General features: G+C 35.3%; 1 protein-coding gene across 5 annotated transcripts in view; it reads left to right on the top strand.

Moving 5' to 3' along the window:
- Positions 1-1,762: 1,762 nt before the first annotated feature.
- The window catches only part of LOC111054749 (elongation of very long chain fatty acids protein AAEL008004), a 31,826-nt gene continuing 12,739 nt past the window's right edge, over positions 1,763-20,849 (top strand). For 2 of the 5 annotated variants that reach the window (XM_039439549.1, XM_039439546.1), the window contains exons 1-4: positions 1,778-1,963; positions 16,588-16,668; positions 17,459-17,515; positions 19,382-19,487. In XM_039439549.1, coding sequence (XP_039295483.1) covers positions 1,799-1,963; positions 16,588-16,668; positions 17,459-17,515; positions 19,382-19,487 — 409 coding nt within the window. In that variant the 5' untranslated portion in view covers positions 1,778-1,798. Of the gene's footprint in view, positions 1,964-16,587; positions 16,669-17,458; positions 17,516-19,381; positions 19,488-20,849 lie in introns of all 5 variants that reach the window. The other 3 variants (XM_039439548.1, XM_039439547.1, XM_039439550.1) reach the window with 2 other exon arrangements.

Below are 20,849 nucleotides of genomic sequence, written 5' to 3'. Positions count from 1 at the left end.
CGTTTTTGAAACTATTATGCGAGATTTCCTCAGTCAAGGAAATAATTGAACGATCTCATCGAGCTCCTTCTTTTAACTTCAGGATCATTTCGTCGTCTGTTGGTGATGGCAGTGAGTGAGTGAGTTCATGTGTGTGGGACTGTGTCAAAATTATGACTCAGATGTTGAACTTTTGTAATCATTCAATCAGGTACATAATGCCGGTTGCAAAAAAGCCGGGCTATTTCCAATCCTGATTAATTCCAGAAGAACCATCTTTTTGAAATGATCTACTCTGATTTCGTTCATGTGAAGTTAATGCAACATATGGAAGTGAGGAGGACTGCAACATATGGAAGTGAGGCGTGGACAATGGGGGTGAGAGAGGAGAGAAGATTGGCTGCATTCGAGGCATGGTGCTACAGAAGAATGATGAAGATCAGTTGGAGAGATATGATTACAAATGAGCAAGTTTTTGAAAGAGTGGGAGAGAACCGGAACTTCTTGAAGTGGATCAAGCAAAGAAGAGCACAGCTGATTGGCCACATCATCAGACGTGACACTCTACTGACAAGGATAATGGAGGGAATGGTTGAGGGAAGGAATATGAGAGGAAGACCTAGGCTGGAGTATATGAAACAATTGCTACGGGATATGAGATGTGGATCATACTACGAGCTGAAGCGGAAAGCGGACGACAGAAAAGCATGGAGAGCTGCTGCCAACCAGCCCTACGGCTGTTAACCCAAGAGAGAGAGAGAGAGAGAAGTTAATCAGGATTAAAATCCTATGTTCTTGTAATTTTTCTATTGATGTAAATAAATAAATAAAATTTAACCGGCTTTTCTGCAAACGGGCCTTTGTGAGGGAAATTTTTGCATTCTTCTGGAAATAATTAATCTTAATTTACTGTGATTAGATAGAACATGATGAACTATGAATATTATTATAATTTCTTCTTTTGTAATAAATTGTTTATGCTTTTGTACTCCAGAGCGAAGCTCGGTCCCCGATATTCCTTATTATAAAAAACAAGAGAATTACCAGTTATATTGAATTGGATTAGAGTAGGAATTGAATGACGTTTTTATTCAAAGTGAAGAAGAATCAATAAATATTATTAGATTAAGTGGCGAAGTTTGGACAGTAATGTCCACTCTATGGCTCCCATTCGATTGCGGGCCTTCACCCAGGTAGTGAGCCGGGACCCCACCCCGTCACAGCCCCCTGTGGGGGGGGGTGGTGTTTATGTTCAGTCATGATTGAGACACAAATTTTCTAATTATGTTGCTGATTTACTCGAAGATTTTACTCAATATATTTTTATGAAGTCTTACGAGCAAGTTTGATATTGGTTCAATAAAAAATATTGTTGAAATAAATCAAGACCATGATTCTATTCACCTCTGAAATCGAACTATCAATATCCTCTCCAAAACAGTAAAAATTTTGAGTTGTAGGATGCACAAATTCGGCAAGACTCGAGAATTAGGATTAGATAGTATCAGATTTAAGGGGAGACAAAACGCCTATTCAACATAATGTTAACTCTGGGACAGATATCTGAAGAACTGTTAGAGCTAGGGCTCTGTTTTTTTTTTGTTTTTTTTTTTGAAAAGCAGACCTTTATCCAGTTCCTTACACAAGCTTTTTTTGATATGATGAATAAACTTTGTTGAGAAAAGCGAGTAAAAATAAAAAATAAGATATTTCTATTAATATTATCCAGTAATTATTTCCTAATATATATTTTCCTCCAATTTCCATTAATTTTTCACAATTTTCCATTGCAGATCCACGAGTAAATGACTGGCCACTTATGGACAGCCCTATCCCCACCATGCTGATGGTGGTGTGCTACCTCTATGCTGTGGTGTTCCTTGGGCCCCGCATCATGTCCAACCGAAAGCCGTTTCATCTGAACTCTGTACTAGTCGTCTACAACGCCATGCAAGTCATTTTCAGTCTGGTCATGCTCTGGGAGGTCAGTAATATATGTTTTTTATTATCTGCATGATATCATAACATTATTACAGTCCGGGTCCTGAGCTTTGCCTATCGGCGGAGGCCCACTAGATTCTAATTGACCGAGCGAAGTGAGTTCTAAGATTCAAGTCGACGGTTTGGCATTTCTCACTGTTTAAATGTTTATATGTTGCGCATTTACGGCGAAACGCGGTAATAGATTTTCATGAAATTTGACAAGTATGTTCCTTTTTTAATTGCGCGTCGACGTATATACAAGGTTTTTGGAAATTTTGCATTTCAAGGATACAATAAAAGGAGAAAGAAGCCTCCTTCATACGCCAATATTAGAGTCAAAATCAGACTATAGAATTATTCATCATAAATCAGCTGACAATTGATTACACAGATGTGTGGAGAAGCCAGTCTATTGCTGTATTTCCATAAGGTTTCAATCAGGTACTTGTGGATGAGAATACTGCGTGAGGTCTACTGTTCACAGAAATCCTAGTATTGTTCTACCCGTTCAGAAACATGGTACATTTTTGAAAATGTATCCTTCCATAAGCAACAGCTGCTCTTTTTATCTTCTCAGAATCCGAAAAGATACACAAGGAGCTTTGGTGTATCTTTCCATAAGCAATTTTTAACAAAGCTATTAAAGTTATTATTGACCGAGTGAAGTGAGGTCTAAGATTCAAGTCGACGGTTTTGAATTTCTCTTTTAGACGAAAATTTGAACAAAGCAAGTGACGGTAGGCGCTGAAACTCTAGCCTAGTTATTATTTAGTTTCATTCTTATTGACGTTGTGAGGTCTATTTTTTTTACTCGGATTTTCTTTTGTATGTATGTATGTAACGCATTCACGGCCAAACCAACCACAAAGGCTGCCATATCTCAGTTAATATTGATCCAATCTTAAATAATCGGGTGCCAATCGATAGGCTATTAAATTTACTGAAAAAAGTTATTCTTGTAAGATTTTTCTTGTAAGGTTTCTGAGTTATTTAGGAAACAAAATTTTAAATGGCCGCTATTTTGTTTTATGAATTAGGAAAATTATAATAATTTTTTTCTAGCTTTGTTCCTAGCTTTGTTTCTAGTTCCTATAAATGATCGAGCAAAGTTTAAATTTCGTATGTTCAACCATTATTTAGAAAAAAAAATAATGAGTGAAAAAAGCTAAATGGCCGCTGTGTGAGTAGCTGAAGACTTCTGGACAATTTAAATATGATATTTAGATATGTTTTTTTACCCAGGAACAATGCCCTAGAGTTTTGGTAGGGAATTCGTAAACACCCTGTATAACTTATATCATATACTCTGAAGATAGGATTAATCAGACTATAAAAATTATTCATAATAAATCAGCTGACAAGTGGATTATTCATTGCATCCATTACACAGATGTTTGGAGAACATCTCCCACACTGTGGGAATCCGTCTCAAAGTTTGACAACAGATAATTATTGAGTCAGCCCCATGAGCCAATCATTTTCAGGTTATCGTTTAGGCTCAGGTTACCACACGAATATATCTACAACCACACATCTAATTGTCCGAGCGAAGTGAGGTCTAAGATTCAAGTCGACGGTTTGGCATTTCTCTTAATGTGTTTATATGTTTTTATGTTGCGCATTTACGGCGAAACGCGGTAATAGATTTTCATGAAATTTGACAGGTATGTTCCTATTCAAATTGCACGTCGACGTATATACACGGTTTTTGGAAATTTTGCATTTCAAGGACAATATAGAAGGAGAAAGAAGCCTCCTTCATACGCCGATATTTAAACCGTAAAAATCAGACTATAGAATTATTCATCATAAATCAGCTGTCTAGTGGACTATAATACTACCCGTTCAAAAACATCGAACATCTTGACCATTTATCTTCCCATCAACGTTAGTAGACAGTTGACTATAATACTACCCGTTCAAAAACATCGAACATCTTGAGAATTGTATCTTTCCATCAACGTTGTAGACAGTTGCAGCCAGACCTAATAACAGCGCTCACACTCACATTCCGGGACGACACGTCACGGTACGATAGGATAGAAAGCTCTATATTTATTTAGGATTTTTTCTATACATTTTAAATTGATTAATTATTTATTAATTTTGGAGAAAACATAACAACAGGTCAATGTAACTTACTGAGCGCGAGGTCTACTGTTCACAGAACTACTAGTATCTTTGAAACTACACGAATACAAGATGATTTCTGAGTTGGTTACCCAACTCGCAATGTCTATCTGTAGCTATACAAATCTATAGCTGGTAGCTGTAGTTGGTTAAAGCTAAATGGCCGCTGTGTGAGTAGCTGAAGACTTCCGGACAATTTAAATATGATATTTAGATTTATGTTTTTTACCCAGGAACAATGCCCTAGAGTTTTGGTAGGGAATTCGTAAACACCCTGTATAACTTATATCATATACTCTGAAGATAGGATTAATCAGACTATAAAAATTATTCATAATAAATCAGCTGACAAGTGGATTATTCATTGCATCCATTACACAGATGTTTGGAGAACATCTCCCACACTGTGGGAATCCGTCTCAAAATTTGACAACAGAGAATTGAGTCAGCCCCATGAGCCAATCATTTTCAGGTTATCGTTGAAGCTCAGGTTACCACTCGAATATCTACAACCACACATCTGATATCCTTGAAACTACACGAATACAAGATGATTTCTGAGTTGGTTACCCAACTCGCAAATGTCTATCTGTAGCTATACAAATCTATAGCTGGTAGGTAACCCTATCAATATATTATCTTTTGTGAGTAAAATAGGTTAGATTTTCGGAGTACATTGTTATAAATTTTGGTAATGATTGAAAACTACTCTTTACATCAAAAATACAATACTTACATTAACTTCCTGATCCATTAACGAGCCGCTAGATACCGGGAATATTCGTTAGGACTCCAAAATTGACGAGCGCGACGACATAGAGGTCAGTTCCACTTGAAATTCGCGACGCGACTGATTCAAAACAAAGGCAGAGGTGACCGTCCAAATTTGACAAGTTATGACAGGCGACGTGCCAACGTGCAGCCCGGCAGTCGCTCCATGGCTGCAGCGTGCCGTTTACCGGTTGCCATGGTAACGGCGCTTGGCGGTACATTTGAAAATTTCTGCCGACTGAGTTTCTACACCTGTAGACAATTACATTGTTGAGCATTGTTGAATGCGGAAGAAGAAGAAGAAGAAGAAGAAGAAGAAGAAGAAGAAGAAGAAGAAGTGTGATTTTAAACCCTCGACTGGGGTAGGGTTCAAATTCAAGTTCTAGACTTAACTGAGCAAACACAAATCAGTTATTGTTTTGGAGTAGATAAAAAGCCAAATAGATTTCATGGAATACCTAAATAATTATTGGATTAGTTCATCTAAACTCATAATTTATAGTTTGCAAGTTCATTTAGGAATAAAATTGTATCAGAATTATGCGTAAAAAACTAACCTTATTTTATGACGACTGTGACATAACCTAAAAATGGTTCAAGAAAAATAATAGGATTTTCAAGGATTGCCTTGGAATTTGTATTCCAATCTGAATGTTATTAATCAAAGTCATATTCAACAGATGAATAATAATAATATAAAAATAATAAATTATTATTCCAGTTTTTTTCAAAACAAATACGTTTTCAAACTCAATAGCCTAATGAAATTGTTATTCCAAAATCACTGGTTAGAATCAATGATCAATAATAGCATGACGTAAAATGAAATGTTTATTCATTCACCTTTCAAAGGTTTTGCTTTGAATAGGCCTACAAATTGAAACGTATTTTTACAAAATAGTTTGGAGAGCATGCTCATTTGAATTATCCCGCTGCAATCAGCTGTTTCCGTTTTGCTATAATTCCAACAATACAACAGCAAAATATTGTGAATTTCCCTCATGTTTACTGCGTTAAAGTCCTGGACTCAAATAAGTCGAGAACTTGATAGACCCAGAAGTTTAAAAGATAAAATCATGACTCAGAAAGTCAATTTGGACCCGAGCGCTTATTTTAGTCCTGGACTCTGTAAGTTCAGAACTAAAAGATCCCGAGCTCGGAAACCGGCCCTAAATTAAAATAGCTTTTGGCGTGACTGGGTAAAGAAGCCTTGAGCTCCAGCCATGAGAAAGGAGAGGAAGAATATTGAAAAAAGTAATAAAGAGGGAGAAGAAGAATAAGAAAACTGAGGAAAAATTATGAACAAAAAGATATCATAGAAAAAAGCGAAAACTCCTTCCTCATCGAGAGTGTATATAAGTGGGAAAGTGGACCGCTCATATATTATTATGCGTGATAGGATAGCAGTGAATAGAGTTTGGTGAACCTTGTAGAGTCATTAGATGACCTTGGGACTACTTTTACTCTCTCGATGCGATGCTCAGTTACAGCTGTTGTGATATAACAACTCTGCTATTCACAGCACAAGAGCAAAAGAGAAGGAGAAGTATCAGAAGAGGAAGAAGTGGGACATGAGCTGAAAACATCGTAGAACAAGATTGAAAAGAAAGGAAAAAATGGAGAATGGAAGAAAAAATATGAAATAGATGAAGACAAGGTAAAGGAGTGAGTTAGATTGATTTGGAAGTAGGTAGAGACAAAAACAACACTAACAAGGCGAAGACGAAGAAAAAGAAGAAGAAGAAGAAGAAGAAGAAGAAAAAGAAGAAGAACAAGATTGGAAGGAGTGATGAGAAGGTGAAGTAAAAGAGGATAGGATCAAGGAGGAGCTAGATATGAGGGAGCAAGGAAGAAAAAGTAAAAGAGGAATGAGTGGGAGAAAAATGAGGAGAAGAAAAGGAAGAAGAAGAAGAAGAAAAAGAGAAAGAAAGAAGATAAAGAGCAGTGCCGCAAAGATGAATCACAAATTGGAGAACATCTGACCTGTTGCCGAAAGAACCAATTATTTATTAGGACTCTCACTTTCAGTTACAGTCTCCTTCTCAGTTTAGATGCAACTCAATACCGATAAAACTGGTAAACTTATAGTCATGAACGTAGAGAGAGAGAGAGAGAGAGAGAGAGAGATAGAGAGAGTGAGAGAATGCGAGAGTGAGTGAGAGAAAGAAGGAGAAAAAGTAAAAGTGGCAAAGAGTCATGGCTGGTAATCCCACAGATTAGATATTGCTTCATCGAAAGTACAAGAGTTTAAAAATTTCCTGCAGCATCTAATAATAATATTTAACTACCCGAGATGATTGTATTTTATTGATTCTCTCTATTCTTTACAAATAGTTTTGTCATTCTCTCAGTCATTCTCCTTCTGCTTCTACCTTCTCTTCTTCTCTTTCTCACAACCCAGAAATACATGAACTTGATAGAGAAAGAGAGACAGTGATAGTGACATAATTAGTAATTTTTTTATACTAATTTAAACAGGAAACACTAAAGATTACAGATAGGTGAAAAACACTTGGAAACTCACATTATAGAAATTTTCGGCGGCTGTTCCATACATTTTACAATTCCAAATGTATGTATTTTAAATGGCAGAAAAATAGATTCCAATATAGTCATTCATTTTTTCAATTTCAATTTTCAATTCATTCATTCCCACATCGGCAGAGCGAATGGCTCTCATTCATACATAGTTTACTGATCTATTCACTTACTCATTATTGGAAATCAAACTCTACAGTAATACATAGCATACATGGCTAATACATAGCCACAAAATTGAATGTATTGGAAAAGTTAAAGTTCTGTGTGTGATAATTGACAATGTATTGTCCTGGAGACCTCACATAGAATATCTTAGGAGGAAGCTAAATTCATCGATTCTTGTAATAAGAAATTTGAGGTCTCTGTTGAATTTTCATAATTTGAAAAATGTATACTACGCGTTGTTTCATACGTTGATTTCTCAAGGTGCGTACAGATATACGCGCCGTGAACATGGGCAATTCACTCTTAATCAGCTGACTATATCTGTGATTTCACAGAAATTGATTGATTGATTGAGTACTTTATTTATGTAGATTACAATATATACTGGCTTATACACTTATATACAATAGCTTACAATACAGCAAAATTATAGATGAATTTACATAATATAGACTAAGAAAATAATTATTGAACTGTATATGATATGAAAAAGCAATTTGTAATATAATAACTATAGATAATAATTATATTGTTATGCATCTACATAAATTGGCGGAGCTTTGGACATATCAATGTCCATTCTTCGGAAAGAATATTAGAAATATCCTCCCCACTAACTCTCTACCAAAGAAATGGTAAGATACAGATATAAAAAGCTTGGCATGAGCTGATTAAAAGTGAATTGCTCATGTTCGCGGCGCGTAAATCTGTACGCACCTTTACGGAGTAGCATTCTGAGAAAATTCTGTTGAGTCAATCCAGATTTTCAGATTAAAGAAATGGGCTGCAAGGGTGATGATGGGTGAGACAATGAGGACAAGCTGCCGTCTATATTTCAAAACGCTGGGAATACTACCACTTCCAAGCCTTTTCATGTTCGAATGTATTTGTCTCATTAAAAAGAACGAAAACAATATGATTAGAGGGTCTTTGATACATTCTTATGACACACGGAGACGTCACCATCTCAGAGATGAACAGCATAGGATCACACTATGAGCCGGTTTCCGAGCTCGAGATTCAGCTAAGTCCTAGACTTTAAACAGCTGGAGTCGGAAAATTGGTTTTCCAAAACGGGGCGTAGTCGTAGTCATTGTCACAGTCACGTTTGAATTAAATTTCAAAAAACCAGAAAATTGAACACATAATAAAATGAAGATAAAATAGTGTAGAGTTTCAGCTATTTTGAATTATTTAGGAATGTCTAATTTCGTCAAGTAAAAGCGTTTCCAATTATAGAAATGAGAAAATAAAAACTACGACTACTGTTATAAAAGCTGCGACTACGCCCCGTTTTGGAAAGCCAATTTTCTGACTCCAGCTGTTTAAAGTCTAGGACTTAGCTAAGTCCCGAGCTCGGAAACCGGCCCTATATGCTAAGGGGGTTGAAAGTTTAGGTATTAATCTTGATAATGCCTTGACTGATAACATGAAGGGGCTAGAATCGAAAAGATTCGAAATGGAATTGAAGAGGGAACTGGTGAAGCATGACTTCTATTCCATTTCCGAATTTTACGATCACTTTGCCGGCACCAGAGAATCGACTTCGACTGCAATGATTCGTTGAATTTCAGTGACAAATCCTTATACCCCTTTCACAGGAGGTCACAGGATGAAATAAACTAAACTAAGCTAAATCTACTTGAACCAATATTTTTCAAATTCAATTCAGTCGGACATTTAGATGCTCACTGAGAAAAGATTTTGAATGATTTCCAGGCTTTTCTCATCTTTTCTCTGCTCTTTATCAGGGTTTTCCCAGGTTTTGATTCTCAGAAAATTTGAAAAATTGTTTCAAATCAATGTTGAATGATCCAAGCTAGTGACACAACAGTGACAGTGAACAGTGAGAATATAATTCCCATATATTCTAATGGTATTATTCATACTCACTCGGCCGGGCTGAGTGTGAATAGTCCTATTAGAACACGTGGGGATTATATTTCACTGTTCACTGACACTGTTGCATGCGTATCCAGCTTTAAGGGGCTTCAAAATTACACCAAATTCATTCCTAAAATCTATAATTATTGTCTTCTAATATTCTCCAATGTTAATAACTCTATAATAATATTATTATTATCAAATTCTTCAACTCTCTTCTAAAGTTTGGTCTTCTTGTCTCTAATTGTTATTATTAAACGAAAATCCAAATTAAATACTGTAATTTTCGTTTAATAATAATAATAACTAGTAGTTTTGTGAACAGTAGATCTCACGCAGTATTCTCATTCACAAGTACCTGACTGAAACTATAGACCTTATGGAAATACAGAAATAGACTGGCTCCTCCATACATCTGTGTAATCACTTGTCAGCTGATTTATGATGAATAATTCTATAGTCTTATTTGTACTCTAATATTGGCGTATGAAGGAGGCTCATTTTTCCTTTTATATTATCCTTGAAATGCAAAATTTCCAAAAACCTTGTATATACGTCCACACGCAATTAAAAAGGAACATACATGTCAAATTTCATGAAAATCTATTACCGCGTTTCGCCGTAAATGCGCAACATATAAACATTCAAACATTTAAACATTAAGAGAAGTGCCAAACCGTCGACTTGAATCTTAGACCTCACTTCGCTCGGTTAATAATAATTAATTCATTAGCATTTGGACAGTTGCAATATCTCAGTAATTTCCATCTGTAGATCTTCTTGTCTCTATTAGCTCTTCTAAAAACATGAAACTCTGTGTTACATTTGTTAAACTCATCTTTGCGGAATTGTTAAACTCTGTGAAAAATCTTCCTAGTTGAGCAAGATTTGATAAGTCACGGCTTCCACATTCTCTGTACCACAGTAAGACTCACTACAAACGGTCAGCTTTACTCATAAGTAGCATTGATGCTTCCCATTCGAGCAATGCTGCATTTTGAAGTAGCATGCTCAAAATAATGTACTCCTATTAGTCAGAACGGCATGAGTTTCTTCACTTTTTAGAAACAGGTTTGCGCATGCTTCCATATCACTCTTCGGCACACATGCAAAGTTATCAGGAGAGAAAGGACAAGTGGAATTTGGATAAGGAGAGAGAGAGAGAGAGGAAAAAAGATTGTGTGAGAGAGAGAGAAAAAAAAGATTGTGTGAGAGTGAGAGAAGAAAAAATATTGATGAGAGAGAGACAGACAAAGAGAGAGAGAGTGAGAGAAAGTGAGACACAGTGTGTGTAAGAGAGAGAGAAAGAAAGAGATGAAGACAAAATTGGAGTTCGAAGATATTGCACATACACCTGCTTCGGTTATTAGTCACTTTATATACTAGACTTTACAAGCCTGAGGTGCCCAAGTAATATCCTGGGAATTTTTGAAGATATTTTAATGTAATTTGTAATTTTCTATAACTTTGAGCTCTTATTTGTTCGGGTGATCACGATCATGATGTATTCTTTTTAAGAAACATATGTAGTACATGGAGTCCATGGAGTTTTACAAGTCCATGGAGTCATGGAGTTTCTATAAAAAACACAGAATATTTTTTATCTCATAAAGTATTTGAGGACAACATTGTTTGTGAAGCAATGTCATTCCCCAAGACCAACATTGAGTTATCCGGAACATTTATTGATGAAAAATAATAGAGGATAAAATTGGTATTCAAATTTAGTCTATGTGCCTTATTTTTCAGAGATTTTATTCAGACCCAAACTTGGGTCTTTATTTTTTAAACTTTATCCCGAAACAGGAACTTTGAAGCCTGAAATTTCTGTCACAAACATCGTTCATTTTGTAAAGTATGTAAGATCGACATGGTATGTTAAGAAAAGTCAATCTTTCAGAGGTAGATCCACGGCAAAGTGGTGGACTTTAATGGGATGGACTTTAATATGATCCCAGTGAACGTGGCCTCTCCTACGAAGCTGAGTCCATCCGTGGACTTTCCTACAAACAGTTGGAACACTATTTAACTGTTTAGAATATTCAACTGCTAGAATTCTCCCTGTATTCATCAACTTGTATCTGTTACTGTATTATTTATCTTATACTGCATATGTATGCTATAATTCTGCTACTATTCTACATCTATTCTAAACCTTTGAAAGAAAAATGGAAAATCTGAATCTCATGGAAACAATAATTTTCAATTGGAGCGTTTCTCAACAAGAAATTATTTGGAAACAAATATTACTAGTAGTTCTGTGAACAGTAGACCTCGCGCAGTTATAAACCGCAGCCTCCTCTTATACTGTCCATCAGAGTAAATTCTGTCCTGTCGTGTCGTGTCGGCGACATATCGGTGTGAAAACGGCTAATGGCTGTTGGGGTTGGTGTATCAAAAATGCTAACATCAAAAGATGCTAATCTTCTTCAATACATACTGGCAACAGGACAGCCCAAGTTCAGAGCAGAGAAAGTTCGAGAGACAATACTATGTTGTTTTAGTTATTAATTATTGCATGCGTTATTGCACGCAATCAATAGTTCATTTGATAGTGCATAAAATTGCATTCAATGAGGCATGCAATTTATAATTCGCTCGACAGCTTATTTATGATGAATAATTCTATAGTGTTATTTCTACTCTAATATTGACATATGAAGGAGGCTCCTTTTTCCTTTTATATTATCCTTGAAATGCAAAAATTCCAAAAACCTCGTATATACGTCGACGCGCAATTTAAAAAGGAACATACCTTTCAAATTTCATGAAAATCAATCAATGCGTTTCGCCGTAAATGCGCAACATATAAACAAATAAACATTTAAACATTAAAAGAAATGCCGAACCGTCGACTTGAATCTTAGACCTCACTTCGCTGGGTCAATAATAATAATATCGAGTGACCTGGCTGGCTCAGATCTTGTGTCAGAGTTTTCAGGTTGTAACTGATTAATTTCAGGGCCTCTGGCATGACCTGCCGACTGCTTTCCAGGCAGCCGGGACCGACGACTTAAAGTGTCCATCCGAAACACGAATGTAAACAAATACACTGATAGACCGATTCCAACACAATCTTTGGTCAAAATTTCGCCAATCAAGATGGGTTCTAGATCAATCACCCCACAGTTTTTTTATAATTTAATCACTTTATGGCTCAACTCACACTTACGCGACTCAAGTCGAGAAAGACTTGACTACGACTGTAGTCGAGAGCATGTGTTTCCAAATGGTGACACTCAGACTAGTCGATTCCAGTCTCCGCGACGTCACCATTTGAAAACACATACTGCGTCGAGAAGAGACTAGAGTCGCAGTCTCTTCTCGACCTGAGTCGCGTAAGTGTGAGTTGAGCCTATTACTTACAAGTGTATAGACGGCACAAGTGCATATTGAAAGATGCATAATGTGATGAAACAATACTACATTGGTTTGTCCAGTAGTCTCAACAATACCTACCTCTATTTCCAGTATAATAATTGATTGTAAATACAGGTCTGTGGGACTTATAACCTGATCAGCCACACCTGACCCCTGTCTAGGCCAGTGGGCCAGTAAGACACCTTCTTCTTCTTTTCTCTTTCTGTTTCTCTCTCTTTCTTCTTTTCCTTCTTAAAAATTTTCTTCTTCTTCTTCTTCTTCTCCTTCTTCTCTTTCATCATCTTCTTCTCAGGCAATAACAACAAGCAATAAATATAAAAGCAAGCTAACCGATAAATATTCTCGTCGTATATATGAGCAACAAGCCGCTTGTTATATAATCGGCTGTAACCGGTCGGTCACTGATAGGTTGGGAATATTATAACATGTGAATATGTGATTTGAATCTTAGAATTATGGGATGAATGAAAAAAAAACAGATGATATTAGAATGGTAATAGTGAATACAATATTGCATTAATGATTCAAAATAGATAAATGGAACAAAAGTTATAGGGTGGGATTCAATTAAGATTTTAGAAATTGATTGAGTAATAATGACGATATACAATACTAAATAACAAAAATGTTGAGATGAGATGATGAATATGTATTATGTAAGATGGATGAATGAATGGAATGAAGAATGGAAAGGAAGGGAGATTAGAATATTTGTCATGCAGTGCTCTGGGGTTGGACAGACTCAGTCATTTTCTCTATAAGATATTTTTTCAAAGACAAGATAAAGCCCGCTCGGCTCTCAATGCAACTAATAGAGTTGGGAAGTTTATTCCATTCACGACAAGCACTGACAAGGAACGATTTAGAATAGATAGTAGCTCGATGACTAGGTATCCTATGAGTATTTGCACCAGTTCTAGTATGGGAAGCATCTACCATCGGAAACAAATTTAAAATCATTTTTGAAATAATTAGGATTGCCATATTTTAAATATGTATATATATATATATATATATATATAGAGAGAGAGAGAGAGAGAGAGAGAGAGAGAGAGAGAGAGAGAGAGAGAGAGAGAGAGAGAGAGAGAGAGAGAGAGGTGTGGAGAGAGAATGGATAGGATAGAGGGTGAGAAATGGAAAGAAATTGAAACTAACTGAAAATACAGATTATTTAACTGTTTTGTTATATAAAAGTTATTCTGAAAGTAGAGTGGGACAAAATGAACTGACCCTTTTACTTTCAGAATAATTTGATACAATAACAAATCAGTGAAAATAATTAATATTTTCAGTTTGCTTTAACTTCTTTTCATTTTTAACTCTATATCCTACCCATTTTTCCTCTCACTCTTGAACTAATATTGAACTCATTTGTTCAAGAGAGAGAAAAGTGATTAGATTTGGATATACATCTGGATTTAGATTTCTTCATCTGTCTGTGGATTACAATCCTATATAAAAAACGCTGGCTCATACACTGAGACTTTTTAAAATAATAATTTTCAATGAATTTCATAAAATATGATCTGAGAAATTATTGATCGATTTGAAGATGTAATACATTTTTTAAATTACTTTAGTTCCTCCTTCTGATATAATATTGAACTGCATCTACATGAATCAGAAGAGCTTGAACAGATAACCGTCTATTCTTGAAAAATCATTATTAATAAATATTCTAACATTCAATGGCACATTGGTGAAAAATATGAGAAGAGAAATTTATAAAATTTCTCACATTATAAGTAGTTTTGCATGATAAAATAAAGAAATGAGTGTAACAGTTCAATAGTTTCTTCTTCAAATACCCACATGTCGAGGTAGCCCAGTGTCTAGCAAAATCCAGAGAGTTCAATCCTTCACTGAGAACTCTTCCACACGATTAAATAATCCAGTCTTTTTAGGAACACAGTGACCCTTAGATAATAATACCTGGCCTGCATTTTATTACGTATCTGCTTTCCTTACAATTCACATTGACCTTCCAAACACACACCAAACCGGAAAGAGACTGGATGTGGAAGAAGAAGAAGAGGAAGAAGACAAAGAAGAAGAAGGAGAAGAAGAAGAAGAAAAAAAGTAGAAGAAGGCGATGATGTAAGAAAGAGTGGAGGGAAAGACAACGTAATTGAGGAACAGAGCGGAAAAAGTGGATATAAAAAGTTGGATGAAAGTGACGAGGAAGTGAAATAAATTCACTTTCAACTGTCAGGGTTTCATGTATTCAACAACAATATTTCCCATTCCAACAACGCTGACAAGGTGAAGTATATCTCTCCATGTCAGCGAGTCTCATAGATAACATCGATGCTTGCAAATGCAGCGAATGCTGACTGTTTAAAGTGAAACTAATAGAGAAGTCTCGCGACCTTAGAGGTTCGTTGACTCTCCAAGGTCGGCAAGGTTCATTCTTACTCTTTCTCCCCCACTCACTCTCACTCTCACTCTCGGTGAATGGGCCGACTTCAACAACAATCTAGGACGATTTTGAGATTTGAGCAGATTATTTTCTGTCTTACTTCAAGACCTAATCTTTACTAATATTACTGTAGGCCTGCATGTGCCTAATCTTTAAGATATCTAGGATATTTTAGAGGATATCAATATTACTAAGTAGGTACTGTCAGAGAGAACTTATACTTTAAAACGTAAACTACTCTCATAGATAGTTCTATTCTATGGTACAGTTTGAATGAATACTAAATACTCTTTACTAAGTACTGTGGGCCTACCTGTACCTAATCTCTAAGAAATCTAGGATATTTTGGAGGATATCAATTTGGATTTGAATACCTATCATTCTAGATAGGAGAGCTATCCGAATGGGTAGATATGAGAGAGCTCTTATGTGAGAGAACTCTATATTTCTATTGACTTACTTGATATTTTGATTTCATTGACCATTCTAGATACCTATTGGTCTAGATCTACCAATCATTGATTTTAATAATGAGCGACGGTTTTTTTATCCAAAATGAACTTAAGTTGTTGTATGATTGTGTATGAAAGGTTGAAATGTATCTGTTGGTTATCTTGTATTGACTTCAATACATTATCTACATTATTGAGCACATCACATTTAACATCATTGAGCACGTCATAAATATTACATCAGAATATTGAACATTATCATTGTATTTATCCTGTATTCATATTTATGAGTTATTGATATATAGCAATATTCTCAATGAAGGCTGAGGGGATTCTAGAAATCTTTGCAGAATAACCAACTCCAATTTGAAATTTCATTGATATAGCTTTCTGGAGCAGGATTTCACGTCATGTAATTTAACATTCTTCTGTTTCAAAACATTGGACTTTGTTTAGATTAGACTTTTCTGTTTTAAAAGATTAGACTTTGTTTAGAAGATTAGACTTTTCTGTTTCAAAAGATTATACTTTGTTTAGTAGATTAGACTTTTCTGTTTCAAAAGATTAGTCTTTGTTTAGAAGATTAGACTTTTCTGTTTCAAAAGATTAGACTTTGTTTAGAAGATTAGACTTTTCTGTTTCAAAAGATTAGACTCTGTTTAGAAGATTAGACTTTTCTGTTTCAAAAGATTAGACTTCATTCAGAAGATTAGACTTTTCTGTTTCAAAAGATTAGACTTTGTTTAGAAGATTAGATTTAATAAGCAGGATTTTGTATGTGAGAGAACTCTATGTTTTTATTGACTTACTTGATATTTCGTTTCCATTGACAACTATTAGACTATTATTCTTGATAAAACTAATGTTCAATTCCTTTTTCAGCATTTGATGAGTGGATGGCTGCTAGAATACAGCTACAAATGTCAACCGGTAGATTACTCTCATAATCCAACAGCTTTAAGGGTGAGTAATGAGTGATATTTTGATTATTCTTTGAAATGTATCAAATTCATTATGAAATCAAACTACGTCTACATGAAAATAATATTGTATGTAATGAATTATAGCCTATCTCATATTATTTATGAAACGAATATGAAATTCTTCGAGGTCTTCCCAACAATCAATTCCATTACGATTTTACAAATACAAATTTAAAATTCACAAAATGAATTTGAATTACGATTTGAACTTTTAGTATTATCATAGAGAAACAATAGCGTAAGTAGGTATCCCATGGTATAGGGCGTCTATGTCGCAACTTTTTCTGTTATCCCAAGCCGATTATTGTCAATTTTTACTGTTTTGTTGGGGTGAGAGTGTATGAACGGCAGAGTATGAGAGATTACGAGCGTCACACAGCTTCACGGGAAAGAACTACGTGAACTATCGGCTTGGGATAACAGCAAAAGTTGCGACATAAACGTCCTATACCATGGGATATCTACTTATGCTATTGTTTTTCTATGGTATTATGCTCCTCTTTTCTGAGTTCATCAGATCTCAGCAATTCCGAATCGCAAGCTTTATTCTTCATTCTTCATTGATTCATACAACGTATTTACAACAACCTATTACTTATTACTTTTTACTTAGTAACTTTTTAATTTTAACTTATTACTTTTTACTTATTCATACAACTTAACTACATCATCAAGCTTTCATGCCTTTTTTGTTATAGGGACTATATTATGTCATAAAATGTTCAAAAGTTTTATATTTTTGAGTTTCAAACCCGTTTGTTTTTTTCCAGATGGCAAACCTCTGTTGGTGGTACTACATCTCAAAACTGACTGAATTCGCCGATACTGTGAGTAAATAAGTTAGAAATCTGTTACAGAATGATACAAAAGGTTTGATGCTTATTTATATATCAGAGATAAAACGATTAGAGACGTGTGTAGAGTTGTAGAGATCAGTTCCAACAATTCTATACTACTTTTGAACCACTATCTTCAACTCTATTGAACCACCTATTATAACTCTATACTCTCAATACCCTATACTCTTACAATTATTACTGATCTGTGATCTGTGGTCTAGTGGATAGAGTGCTTGCTTATCAGCATAGATATCCTGGGTTCGAACCCTCTCATTACCAAACGTTTTTTAACCATGCCGTGTTATCGGATGGGCACGTGACTGTCGGTCCCGGCTGAAGTATGACATTCGTAAGGCCCATTGACGACTTAAATGATACATTTAGGCGGTGGGACCTTCCCGCTAGGGACTCCCCACCAACAAAAGCCATACGAATTTACTTTTTACCATTATTACTCGACCACCTTTAATAGTATTCTGTACTCTCATACTCTTCTCTTCAACTATTATTACTTATTATACTGAAATTGATCAGTTGCGACCTGAAAACTCTGACACCAGACCTGAGCCAGCCAGGTCACACGATATTATTATTATTATTATTACTTATATACTCTTGGGAAGTCCGATGGTAACAAGCATTCAAAAAACACACCATTTTTTAATGTCTTGTCTCAAATTGAGATGCAACGCAACATGACTGCTGGATAATTTAATGCAATAAAATCATATTATAATGTTCACACTTACCAGCTCCTTCTCAATGTGAACATGATAATTATTATGATCGTAGCTTATAAGTTAATATTATTAACTAATCTAGCAGACTCGGGTCACGTGACGTGTCGCCTCAATATCTGACTGGTCACAAACTCAAGTTTTGTTTTTTATTGTTCTAACCCATATACTCACTGAAAAAATCATTACCATAGAGAAACAATAGCGTAAGTAGATATCCCATGGTATAGGGCGTTTATGTCGCAACTTTTACTGTTATCTCAAGCCGATTACTGTCGATTATTGTCAATTTTTACTGTTTTGTTGGGGTGAGAGTGTATGAACGGCACAATTTGAGAGACTACCAGCGTCACACAGCTGCATAGGAAAGAACTACGTGAACTATCGGCTTGGGATAACAGTAAAAGTTGCGACATAAACGCCCTATACCATGGGATATCTACTCACGCTATCGTTTCTCTATGTCATTACTCAATAATTTGGAGTATTGCCTGTTTGACATAAGTCTTCTCTTGATCATCTACAACGACACCAGTGTGTGATGACACTTGAATATTTTGTAGCCCAAGATTAAACTATACGATGTATTTATAGCGTCTCTATGGATTCTCCATTTCCATTCAAACAGTCACTTCTTGATCCTATCATGCACAAATCATCAAATTAATTATGATTGGTGGAGGAACAGTAAACTGATAGTGTTATTATTAATTTATAAGCCTTTAGTGATAGTTTCTCTCTATCGTTTCACGTTCCAACTATCTTATGAAGTGGAGTGTATTTGTTGGTAGAATCAGATTGTATCGATATACTCAAGATATATGATCGATTAGTATATTATTCTATACTTTTATCTTTTTTCCCCGAACTCAATATACTGCTTCGCTCCACTGTTTTCGTATCTGTATTTTGTATATTTTGTTAACTTTCTTATCAATATTGCCTTCATTTACTGTTCCCTGTCTGTTTTCTGGTATAGTTTTATCTTTTTTCCCGAACTCAATATATTGCTTCGCTCCACTGTTTTCGTATCTGTATTTTATATATTTTGTTAACTTTCTTAAATCAATATTGCCTTCATTTACTGTTTCCCGTCTGTTTTCTGGTGTGTTTGAAGGTCTTCTTTGTGCTGCGCAAAAAAGATAACCAGATATCGTTGCTACATCTGTACCATCACTCTCTCACACCCATTGAGACCTGGATCTGCGTTAAATTCATTGCAGGTAACCGATATTGGAGAGGGGATAAAGTAATAATTGCATGAGGAAAATGTACTAAAGTGATATTGTATAATCTCAACGAAATGTATGAAGGGTTAAGTGTAAGAGAGGGCTGGCAGCGCCCTAACTTCGCCCTACTAGGTTTTTAATAAAGGCAGCGAATCAATCAATCAAAACTGCTACATTATTTTTCATTGCCGTTAGGATTATTGATTAAAGTCTCAGTAATGAAAGTTAAATTCATCTGAGGAATCATCGTATGTTGTACCCTAACTTCACCCTCCTAGGTTTTTAATAAAGGTAGCGAATCAATCAATGAAAACTACTCCATCATTTTCATTGCCCTTAGGATTATTGATTAAAGCCTCAGTAATGAAAGTTGAATTCATCTGATGAATTCAAAAACTACAACTTTGATGAAGGATAAACTAACTAAGGTAACTCAACGATAGACGTTGAGTCTAAAAAAACGTTAAACATTGGATAAACGTTTGTCTCTAGGATAGACTAGATAACTCAAAGCATAGAGAAGCAATAGCATAAGTAGATATCCCATGGTATAGGGCGTTTATGTCGCAACTTTTACTGTTATCTCAAGCCGATAGTTCATGTAATTCTCTTCCGTGAAGCTGTGTGATACTGGTAGTCTCTCATATTGTGACGTTCATACACTCTCACCCCAACAAAACAGTAAAATACGACAATAATCAACAGTAATCGGTTTGAGATAACAGTAAAAGTTGCGACATAAACTCCCTATACCATGGGATATCTACTTACGCTATTGTTTCTCTACGCTCAAAGTTATTTAGAGGCTTCCCATTGCTTCCACAAAATAGTGTTGGACTATTATACTAAAATGTCCTTGAATCGACCAACCTCCTAAGGCCCCTTGTACTTTTAAAAGAACAATATTTTGTACTCTGGTAAAACTCAAGATTGATTCACCACTTTATGTAATTAAAGTTGTAATTAAATTTGATTGCGTCAAAAGTGGGAGTGTCCTCCTACTCGTCTCTGATTGGTCAGAGACCAATTGGATTAGTTGTCATTGGATCCGTTATCCAACAATAGAATTTGAGAAAGTTCGATCTGTATATCATACTATGGAGAAGAGATTCTATCTTTTCTCAATGATGATAAAACATGATAATATTGTTCCCAAGAGAGTCAACATAATCTTTATCGAAAATTAGATCTCACAGCAGTATTATAGAATGATATCATATCGCTATCAATATCATCTATTCCAACATTCATTTCTTCTAACAACATTCATTAATATCATCTATTTCATTCATTTATTGACAATTTTTTATTATAAAATACGGGATAGATTTTAAGCTGTATTTGTACTATCATATC

Source organism: Nilaparvata lugens, chromosome 13 (genome assembly GCF_014356525.2).
Source record: "Nilaparvata lugens isolate BPH chromosome 13, ASM1435652v1, whole genome shotgun sequence".
Taxonomy (NCBI): domain Eukaryota; kingdom Metazoa; phylum Arthropoda; class Insecta; order Hemiptera; family Delphacidae; genus Nilaparvata; species Nilaparvata lugens.
Note: the sequence above shows the minus strand (reverse complement) of the source record. Positions and strands in the feature narration are given on the sequence as shown.